Raw genomic sequence first — 11,717 nt, 5'->3', positions numbered from 1 at the left:
TTGTAAAAATTGGAGAGATACCTAAAAACGCCTGGAGGCACTGCGAGATACATGCAGTACATGCATAAATACTGGATGCTGATATAGACGCAAATATCACGAACAGAACGCAGCGTAAAAAATGAAATTAGGACGCTATTTTTTGTTTAGGCGTTTGCAATCACTTTCCCTTCAGGCTCATCATCCTCGCACCTTTGAAAGCATACAGAACATGTCTTAACATATGAAAGTTTCTAATGAGGCATCGAGTCTCGTGTTACCACAGCAGGACCCAAACCCCGCGTGCAGGACCACACAGCTCACACTCTCTTTAAAGCAAGAAAAACTGCATATGCAAGTTAGCATATAAAAATACCAGAAGATCCAGCTTTCTTTATTATGATTAGTACATTTGCTTCTATAGCATTGCCAGTAGCCTAATAACAAAAAGCACCACCAACTGCAATCTAATATGCCACATCAAAAAACAATAAGGACAGTCGTTTCCCAAATCCAAACTACTAAATGAAGACCGATATGAAACGTAAAAATGTAAAATTACTAAACGTATTCCCCGTGTACCTATAGGTATATGAAGTCCCGATACAAAAAAAACAAAGTTTCCGAGAAGTTATTTCAGTACTTTTCTGAGAATAATGACATAAAAATAATTCGATAACCAAATGTGAAAAAAAAAAAAAAACACTAAAACATGAACGCAGTAGTTTAATATTGCATCTTTATTAATACACCGACAGGCGAGATTCTTGTTCATTTAATCGATTGTAATGTTAATATGATGATGTTTTTAAATGCTAGATGCAAATAAAGTAGTGCAATTTACGGCTTGTCGGGAAATAATCAGCATTTACATTGGGCTAATACATCAATTTTCTTATGATCCGAAAGGTGCATCCAGCATTTAAAGAACAATATCACATTAATATTATCGTGGAGTCAATGTATGCTAATATCTTCTGTACATTTGCATACATTGTACATTCCAGTCGTGTGTACTTTACTATAGAAGCACTTAGTCCAGAAGAAAGTACATTTTCTAACAAAAGATCCGTAATAAATGCCTTATAATAATCTCTGAATAAATGATACCACTATATGCAACAACAACAAAAAAAAAATAATCGTTTGATCATCCGAGCTACTAATCAATCGTGAGAAGTGATTTTCATATTAAAATAATGTTTAGTCATTTTAACCTAAATTATTTACTGTGATTTTCATGTTAAGAAAATCTTACTCAGATTATTGAATGTTTAAGCATCTCCAAACGCTAAAAGAGAGAATTTAATATAACACAAATAACTATTTTTTCTAAATTTCCACATTGTTATTGGAGCTTAATAATGACAAAAGGAAAATATATAAGAATTTATCAAGCTGCGTGAATGTCCAAGGACCACACATTTTGACATTGTCTGCGCTTGTGGACTGAACGTGAACTTGGCAAAAAGAGTTTTGCTCAAACGCAGATTTAAACAAACAAATCGCTGACATTTAACATTATTTCACATTATTTAGCGCTTTACAAATGATTACTCACGTACATTCAAATACTACGTTACGCAAACATTGACTGTTGGCCTGTGAAGCCTCATACAATTTGCAATACAATTTATAAAACGTTACACATAGGTGCATTTAAAGACATGGCTTTTTATCTTATTTGATTCTGTCTTGAGCAAAAATGGCTTCTACTTTACATGTAGTACGGTATATGCAGAAAGAAATTACACAGACACACACACACACACATATGTTGTTTTTCTACTGTACAGACCGTATTTTCTATTGCCTTACACCAACCCTACCCCTAAACCTACCCCTTACAGGAAACTTTCTGCATTTTTAGATTTTCAAAAAACTTAATTCTGTATGATTTATAAGCTTTTGTACCCGTGGGGACCACGATTTAGGTCCCCACCGTGACACGAGTCCCCATGAGTCTGTGTGTAGTCAGGTTTAAGTCCCCACCAGGATATATAAACCTGTACACTCTCACACACACACACACACACACACACACACACACACACACACACCTGGTAGATTCTGAAAGGCGCCGCTGAGAGACAAAACAGGAAAAGTGTCTCCCTTGAAAACAGCATCCAAACCACAAATTGATGATGCATACTAATTCTACTAAAACATAACTTATGTTATACTTGTATCACTGTTATCAAACTGTGAATGTCCAACAAGACATTACTTAGTAACTAACAAAGAAGTTTCAGAAAAGCACAAGATATTAATTTAAAGCATATTGATAAAGAGGAGCTTGTCCAGACACAAGAATAATAACAATAACAAAGAAGCCTCCAATCTTTAAAATCTGCACAGTCAGTATGGCCGTTTTTTTATATACTGCTTTCGCCTGTTATTCAATCGCCCGAGTGTAAATTAGATTCAATCCGGTTGCTATCGCTGCAGGTCAGCAAAACATAACTTTTGTTTCTATTCATTAATTATGAACCTTGGTAAGCCAATAACCAGTTAGATATTGTACACCAGAGAGAAGGGTCAAGTGCCTAAGCCACGCGATACACTCCTTACGTTTCACGCGCACTTGCGTCATTATCTAGATGCACAGACCTGAAAGGCGACTGAATGATTTGAAGGAAGAAAAAAAAGCAGACATTTCAGCAAGCATATATGCCTTGCTTACAGTTACTGCCCATTGAGAACGGCCTAATAGTACTCCAGCAATTTTAAATCAAATATTTTATTTTCATTTTGGACTATTTCTCAAAAATCCTTTTAAATAAAAGCAAAATGACCTGACACAAACTGACATTTTGACTAAATAAAAACAAATAAAAGTATCATCAGTGTACAAGGGCATTGTCCTAAAACAAAGAAGAAGAAAATCTTGATTAAATGATTTTAAAAAGCCATATGCATTTAGAAAATAAATAAATATTAGAACCAAAAAAGGCTTGCAGCCTGGCGCCACATTGGGACTTTCTTACATAAAAAATTATAAAACAACTTTTTAAATCCCATAAACCAACTTGATGATCTGATACATCAACATTAAGAGTCAGCAGCTCAAGAACAATGTACAGTGAGCCCAAGATGTTGCAAAGAACCACTGAGGAGCCTTTGTTGAATGCACTGATAGGTCAACCACTTTAAACTGGATTCATTTAGCGCGCAGTTCAGAGCGTCTGCGCGCAGTTCATTGGTGTACAGTACAGAGCGTCTGCGCGCACCAGCGGGAAAAGGCACACCATATAATTTGCAGTAAAAGTACAGCAGGACATCCGCGTGACGTTTTCTTTTTCTTTTCCTTTTTTCTTGCCAGTGAATTCAAATTTGCTAGAGTGATTGACAAGGTCCTATTCAAATAAAACATCCCGCGGAGAGCATGCACACTTTTTTTTAACCGCGCACTGGAGGCGTGGAGCTCGCGCTTCTGACATTCTCTCGCGCAGTAGCTCTTCTCCAGCGAGCCCTAATGACATCACCCAGACACCGCGGATGAAGAAAACTGTTTTTGAGTGTGTGTGTGTGTGTGTGCGTGCGTGGAAGCGCGATGTTTTAATACCGCCGGACTTGTTTGAGCAGATCTTTTAATTGGAGCATATAACGCAGAGCGAATTCCGTGGGAATAGTTTGTTTTGCAAACACTGGAGAGCACCGACGCTGCCAAAAGGCCCTTTCCCAAAGAACGCAACTTTGTGTAGCCTACTTCGAGTTATTGTTTGTAGCCTACTGTCTGTGTTCTCGACATGGAGTAGCTCGGAAGCGCTGTTCCTTGACTCGGTTTCTCGCTTATGGACGACTGTAGCCCCCTTTCTCCGAAGGCAAACGCTTTCAGTATTGCCTGTCTGATTTCAGCGAAGGATCAAGCGGGAAACACAGCGTTTGATAACCACGCCACTAGCCTGGACACGCAAGTGGTGCAAAACTGCCCCAGATCCATTAAAATGCATTACAGCACAGTCACGCGGGAGATGGAAGGTACGGACACGATCTTGACGATAACCTTGTGATTTGTCGGGCTCGCTTAGTTTGTTGAGAAACTTTCAGTTGACGCCAAGACACGTATTGCAAACATATTCAGCACAGCAAGTTCCGTCTAATTACGCCCGACGCACTGAATACATAAAACGCCGCGCGCTAATTTGTACAGTACCCAGAAATGCAACTATAATTTCCCCCGAGTTACACTTCAGCTACAACGAGTAAAACAGGCTAGTCATTGCGTGCTCCTCAAATAACATAAACCATACAGTAAGCGAGTGCGGTGCAAACCGAAGCATTCAAAGTGTCAGAAATCTAGGAAACTCAGATTCCAGAAGGATGAGCCTGACAGTCGAGCGTGGCGCGGGTGAAACCAATGGCAAAAAAATATGAACAAAATGAAATAGCATTCTAGAAATGGACCGGATAGTTGTTCCTTCGCAACATTAGTTGTTTGTCCGTGTTGCGCGGGTGTTTGTTTGCTTTGCGAAAAAAAGTATACTCTCCGTGGTGCCAGCTAACCAGTCTATCGTTAGAGAAGGGCGGTGTGGGCGATACACTTATCCAAAAGTAAATGGGTGCCGGAAAGCCCATTATAAGGGGCGCACTTCTCTGTTAATCAGTCTCGTACCAAGGCGATGAAAGGCACATTACCTGCAGTTCCTTATCTAAATAGAAACAAGAACCGGTTTTATCGCAAAGGGGAGGCCCTATGCGAGAGATAAGAGAGAAGTCTGGATTTCAGTTTAGCAGAGGGGCAGGACAGAGGCCGCTTGGAACAGTTTACAGCGCGCACGCCTTTGAAAACAACGGAGCGCCAATACGCACAAGTTTAGACCGTCTACAAAGCCAATTAGGAAGGCGTTTTTACAATTTTAAGACATTTCTAACGCGGCTTTTCATCTCTACTGCTTCACCTAGGCAATATGCGTTAGCCTAGAAGGAGACCGAGTTCTTGGATTCATCACTTGGGACGTCGTGAAGTTACTTTCTCTTTGATAATCATATAGGCGAACCCGTGCATTCACTTGCATATTGTTGCTGTTGAACTCGAGTCCCGCGCAAATTGTAAATCCAGTTTTTGGAATGATTTCAGCGATTTCAAGCCCGTGGCTGACGCAGCTGTCCCATTTTTGCGATGTTGCAGCCTTCACGACCAGCAGCCTGAGCAGTCTCAATACGCCTGGGAGTTACCATCTCTCTCCTTCCCCTGGGGATCCATACAGCCACCATGAAAGCCAGTTTGAGCCGTGCCCTGCTGCCCAGCACGGCTACAGCTATTCCGGATCCAACCCAGCGCAGGCCCCGGCGCAGGCGGACACCGGAGCGTCCAACTGCTCATCGTCGTCGTCGTCAAGCTCAACGCCGAACAAAACGCTGGTGAAAAAGAACCCTAAAGTAGCCAATATTAATGTACATTTGGAAATGAAGGCGCTCTGGGATGAATTTAATCACCTTGGGACTGAAATGATTGTCACAAAAGCTGGGAGGTGAGTTGACAGATTTCTGTAGTGAACTTCGAGAAAATCTGTTATTAAAAATAAAGGTGCTTAAAAGGTTCTTCACAGCGATGCCATAGAAGAACCATTTTTGGCTCCACAAAGAATCATTCAGTCAAAGTTCTTCTATTGCATTAAAATTCAGTTCTTCTATTGCATCGTGAAGCACCTTTATTTTTAAGAGTGTATGCACAGAAAAATACAAGAGACTAAAGTCACTTTTAAATTAACATCGAAACATATAATGTTTAACATGCAATTAAATGTACATTTCAGTAGTTTGAAATGCAGATTAAATATTATTATCAATGTACTTGAACTACTGATGTGCTAAGCATTATATTTTGAGATAATCTGTCATCTAGTTGTTGTTTTTAATACAATCTCGACATTTATGCACAGAAAAATACAAGAGACTAAAGTCATTTTTTAAATTAACATCGAAACGCCGTATAATGTTTAACATACAAATAAATGTACATTTCAGTAGTTTGAAATGTAAATTAAACTTTATCAATGTCACTGAACTACTGCTGTGCTAAGCATTAGCTATATTTTAAGATAATCTGTCATTTATTTTTTTAAATACAATTTCTCGACATGTATGCATAGGAAACTTCAGTATTTTTTTTTTAATTTAACACTGGCAAACGTTGTATAATGCTTAACATTCAGTTAAATGCACATTTCAGTATTTCTAGTTTAAACTTCACAATCAATGTACTTGAACTACTGATGTGTTATTATATTTTGAGACAACCAGACATCAAGTTAAAAAATTCTCGACATTAATGCATTGGAATCTACTTTAGCATTTTTTTAACATTGACAAACGATGTATAGAATTAAATGCACATTTCAGTAGTTTGAAATGTTAATTAAGCTTAATCATCAATGTGCTTGAACTACTGATGTGCTAAGCATTATATATCGTTTGTTAGAGAATTAATACGCTGTTGGAGCAACTCAAGACATCTTCAAATCTACTTCTTGCACGGGAAAGATATATTTGTCATCTTATTGTCAGAAAGTTCAATAGGTCCGATACTGAATAAATACCATGAACAGTGCATTAGCTTAGCACAATCATGGCCGTTTACAACGGTGTAAACAGTGTGTATTTACACAGCGATAAGACAGATAGCATGAGATACAGTACATTTTTAGTTCACCTGTGTGCTAAAGGGCCACTGACTGCCTTTCACCATTAATTCACTAGCATATGCATAGCTATAGTGTCTTATTTTTACAGGCCGGTCTGTTTATTCAGGTGAACCTCGAGCTTTAGTTTGCATTTACTTCGTGAAAAACAGACCGTGTTTAAATGAATGCAAAATAAATGAATATATATACACACTGTAAGACTAAGATAAATGCGCACGAGCGTCACACACAGAGAGAGAGAGACACACACACACACACACACACACACCGAGAGAGAGAGAGAGAGAGAGATACAAATTCACACATGTATTTGGATATGGCCAGGCCTCAGCCAGGGAGTATTATACTTTGATGCTCCAAGGTATACGTTTCTATCAGCAAATTATCTTTTAAATAAAAACGACATGTGGGGAAAGCAAAAGGGAGCACTGCAACTGCATAATAATGACAATGAGGTCACTAAACCAATAGAAGCACCGTTCATCTAGTTTAGTGTTAAGTTCTTGCAGCTGCTGTGGCCTACTAAAAGTCGGAGCAGTTCAATGGGGAATAATATTGCATGCATCGTATTCAATACTTAGATTGCGCAAGCAAATTAGACTTTTAGTCTGATTAAAGGCAGCGGAACATCGCCTTTTAATATTGTGTGCGTCAGCTTTTATTATTGGCAATACAGACCCTAGACATCTTTTGCACATAAAAGTGGAGTTTTTTCGCCTAAAGCCCGGAGTGTTCTAATAATATTTTAGTCAGATTTGCTTTGTGTCTCAAACATTTGCACAGAACCATATCTTGCTTCTTTCATGATGTATCAGCTGGCGTCACTATCCTTTCCAATTAGAAGCCTACATATTTAAACATGCTAAACGCCATGTTTAACGACAATAACATTTGTATTACACTGGTTTAGTTTTTCACAATTTCTGAAATATTTTACCCGATCTTATATGACTTTATGAGGTTTCAATTATTATTTTTTCCATAGGTATGCCGGATTAAATTAAAAATGGTCGAAAATGCAAAGCACTGTAAATTTAGCATCAGTTTGATTTCAATAAAATAAGTCACTTAAAAAAAATCTACTTTAAGTGTTCAATTTCATTTAGATTTTTTTACTGTGCATATTTCAATGTAAGCAAAGCAGACAAGTAAAGCTGTTAGTTATTTGCCTGCTTAGGAAGAAAAGAAAGGAAACAAAAGAAACGAAAAGAAAAGAAAATGTGGGTCAAGTATGAGGAAAAACAAATTTAAAACGTAAATATGCAAATGCGTCAAATATAATTGTCACCATTTTAGGTTTCTATACACTTCAAAAACAGTACTTATTTAAAAAGCAAATAATAAGACTACAAATACCGGTTCAATCAGCAACAACAGTGCGTTTTTCTTTATGGCCTAAAGACGCGTTTTAATAAATGCAGGCTAAACATTATACATTTATTTGCAAGGTGGCATATAGATAGGGTACATTTGCATCATTTTACATATTTACTTGTGGATATAATCGTGACTTCTATTTAACGAGATTAATGACCCCCTATAAAGTCACGGCCTTGATTCATAATGATCTGCTTATACAAGATACTAAACGGCGACAGATGCGGACAAAAGAAGATTAAGGGAAAATTGTAATTAAAAAAAGTAAACATTTAACAGCTAATATTTGAACTGGTTGTCCTCTTATGTGTGTGTGCAAGGTCATCTGTCATTCCAAAGGTACCCACTACACTGGATCTAAAGGAAAGCCACTTTTAAAGCTACTTTAGCTTCATCTATCCACAACTAGCGCCGTGAAAAGACTCTCACGTCCACTGAACAATGATTCCAGGATCACTTTCACTGGTATGCAGCATGTGGTGTGCCTTCAGAAGGGGCTTACACGGTTTCAGAATAATGTATTTGTGAACACAACATGCGTTTATTCTGCACAATCGAGCACTGCATCCTTGTGCGCAGGCTTGTGTGTGTGTATGTGTGTGTGTGTGTGTGTGTGTGTGTGTGAGAGAGAGAGAGAGAGAGAGAGAGAGAGAGAGAGATACGCTGCGAGGTGCGCTGGAAATAAACGTAGGTAGGCCTAATACTGTATTTGTAGGCTACATTGCAATTTGTCAGCAACATTTTGCACAAAAATAGTTCGACACCACAATTAAAAGAGTCCAATTACAGAAGGATTTATATAAAATGATTGCATACATAGAAAACGTAGCAGTCATGAATACAGTATATAGCTAACGCATTACTTCTGCATTCTCCTCTTCAGACGAATGTTTCCTACATTTCAAGTCAAAATATTTGGAATGGACCCAATGGCAGATTACATGCTCCTGATGGATTTCCTACCAGTGGATGATAAACGATACAGGTATACCATGAACCTGAGGGCCAAGGAGCCTGCTGTACATCATGCATGCATATATAATTGTGCATCAAAACGAATAAACACATTTCGAAGTTATATCAACGTTGCATTGCGTAATGTCAATCATATGTATAGTGCATAGTATTAGTGTTATCCAAAGAGCACAATTGTCCCAAACGGAGCACTCATTCTCTTTCTTCTCTATACTGAAGGTATGCCTTCCACAGCTCATCGTGGCTGGTGGCTGGGAAAGCTGATCCAGTGACTCCAGGAAGAGTGCACTATCACCCCGACTCACCTGCCAAAGGAGCGCAGTGGATGAAACAGATCGTGTCCTTCGACAAACTAAAACTAACCAACAATCTACTGGACGACAACGGACATGCAAGTGTTACTTTTTATCTTGTTGTTTTGTTTTAATGGAGACCTACTTAAAAATACTATTGCATAAAAAAAGAGTTATGAGATATTAGTCTATTGTCATCTTTCATATTTATTTGAAAACAGCACAGACCAGTGGAAGAATTAGTAAGCATTCCTAAATTACGCCTGTGGCAGATCTGCATATTTAAAGGCAGTAGGCCTATTTAATACCGCTATTTTTGCTGCAGTGGAAATAACTATGTGTTTGGCGTGCATATAATACGCAGTTTTCGCGTGCATATGATACGAAATGTGTTGGCGTGCATATGCTACGCAGTTTTCGCGTACATATGATACGCATCTACCCCACAACCCTAAACCTACCCATCGCGTAGCATATACACGCCAAAGTCCATTTTTGCGTATCAATACCACGAGTTTTCGTTTTTTATTTCGAGTACTATTTATACGCATTTTCATGAGATCGGGTTGAATAATTAGTGTAGGTTATCACTCCGGCGTATACATATTTTGGACGTTAATTATAGCTATAATTATAAAGTTAACAACACAAATGAGCAGGGGAAACGCGTAATAGCTATGTTCTCATTAATCGATGTTTATTTATGGATTGCTTCTTAGTTTTTTTTCCACATTTAATAACGCACGTTTAATATTTTTTATTTCACTTTTTTTCATGTATTAATTTGAAGTCATTTAAATATGCCAAATAAGAAGTTTATGTCTGTGCGTGAAGCGCGGCACGTAATTCATCCCAAACAGAGCGCCGATTCTCGCTGCTCGAGTGCCTTTGTAATATTTTTTTAAGTCATGTTCAATTATGCATTGCTTTTGCAGATCATACTGAACTCAATGCACAGATACCAGCCCAGATTCCACGTGGTCTACGTGGATCCTAGGAAAGACAGTGAGAAATACGCAGAGGAAAATTACAAGACATTTGTTTTCGAGGAGACCAGATTTACCGCCGTCACAGCGTATCAAAACCACAGAGTAAGTGCTCATCTCACACTAATTATTACTGCTTTTTAGAAACACCTTCCTGTTGTCACATATGCCCACTGCTTATAATATTACCGCAATCACACAATTAAAGACCCGCCACCAGTAGTCTATTTTACGGGGAAATATAGCCTACTTACAGTATATGCTATAGTTATCTATTTATTGTTTTGAACCATGCACGTTAAGTCCGAAATAAAATTAAACACTAAAAACTCGAAAAACACGATCCTAATAGAAATAAATTCGAGTAGCCTATCATGAGAATATTTTAGAATTGACTTTAAAATGCACTTTTTAATAGGCCTATTAAAATTATTTTCATATGATCTCAATTTACCTTAAAGAACTATTTATTGTTTATAATTAACACACATTGGACACAAATAATTTTTACAAAAATACAACTTTTAAACGCTATACACTTGACGATAGCTGAATGCTGAATAGAGACTGTTGTGTCACTGATGCTCTCACGCAGCTGTCCAGTGTTTTTCTTCTTCTTCTTCTTTTCATCTGTCTTTCCTGCTCTGTCTTCTATCAGTTTGACCTCTTGATCTCTTCCTCTCACCGCGGGCTTTACATTTGTTTTTCAACTCATTCCGGAAAACCACGCACACATCTTCATCGAGCGCTTTTCCACAGCCGTGAGGCTTTAGCTCGCGCGTTCATATTTCACATAAATAGTTTCCAATCTGCGTCCAAATAAATGTTGAAAAGTGTTATTGTTAACATAAATACAATCGTCGAGTGTCTACGCCCTTTCAGGAACACCGCACATTCGTTAACATTGTTGTATACGCGATTAATTGGAGCGTAACATTGCAGAAAAATGAGTTTACAATTTAAAAAACGCCTTATAATAACACAAGCTCTGGAATGGACTTTGAGAAATGATTACCTGTATAAACAATTTCATTGTCAGAATAAAAATAAATGAACGATATTGGAGGTCAATACCCGAATTTGTTCATTTGGCACCCGCACATTTTTCACGTTTTCACTCTCTTCTCAGATAACGCAACTGAAAATCGCCAGCAATCCGTTTGCCAAGGGCTTCAGAGACTGTGATCCGGAGGACTGGTGAGTTTTTCCTTTTTGCTTTTAAGTAAGATTTAAAAAAAAAAAAAAAAAACAGAAATCACTTTTATTCAGCAAGGATATATTAAACTTATCAAAATATAAATAAATGCTCTTCTTTGAACTTTCTATTCACAGTAAAAACAAACATGTATCACGGTTTCCACAAAAATATTGGGCATGTCACCATTTTCAACATTGATAATAATGAGAAATGTTTCTTGAGCAGCAAATCAGCATATTAGAATGATTTCTGAAGATCATGT

General features: G+C 37.9%; 1 protein-coding gene across 2 annotated transcripts in view; it reads left to right on the top strand.

The window, feature by feature from the left end:
- Positions 1-3,364: 3,364 nt before the first annotated feature.
- The window catches only part of LOC107699917 (T-box transcription factor TBX1-like), a 13,546-nt gene continuing 5,193 nt past the window's right edge, over positions 3,365-11,717 (top strand). The window contains exons 1-6 of one of the 2 annotated variants that reach the window (XM_016501363.1): positions 3,365-3,960; positions 5,111-5,453; positions 8,887-8,988; positions 9,198-9,369; positions 10,207-10,362; positions 11,387-11,454. In XM_016501363.1, the coding sequence (XP_016356849.1) occupies positions 3,774-3,960; positions 5,111-5,453; positions 8,887-8,988; positions 9,198-9,369; positions 10,207-10,362; positions 11,387-11,454 (1,028 nt within the window). In that variant the 5' untranslated portion in view covers positions 3,365-3,773. Of the gene's footprint in view, positions 3,961-5,059; positions 5,454-8,886; positions 8,989-9,197; positions 9,370-10,206; positions 10,363-11,386; positions 11,455-11,717 lie in introns of both variants that reach the window. The other variant, XM_016501362.1, reaches the window with a different exon arrangement.

Source organism: Sinocyclocheilus anshuiensis, unplaced genomic scaffold (assembly GCF_001515605.1).
Source record: "Sinocyclocheilus anshuiensis isolate Anshui unplaced genomic scaffold, SAMN03320099.WGS_v1.1 scaffold823, whole genome shotgun sequence".
Taxonomy (NCBI): Eukaryota; Metazoa; Chordata; class Actinopteri; order Cypriniformes; family Cyprinidae; genus Sinocyclocheilus; species Sinocyclocheilus anshuiensis.
Note: the sequence above shows the minus strand (reverse complement) of the source record. Positions and strands in the feature narration are given on the sequence as shown.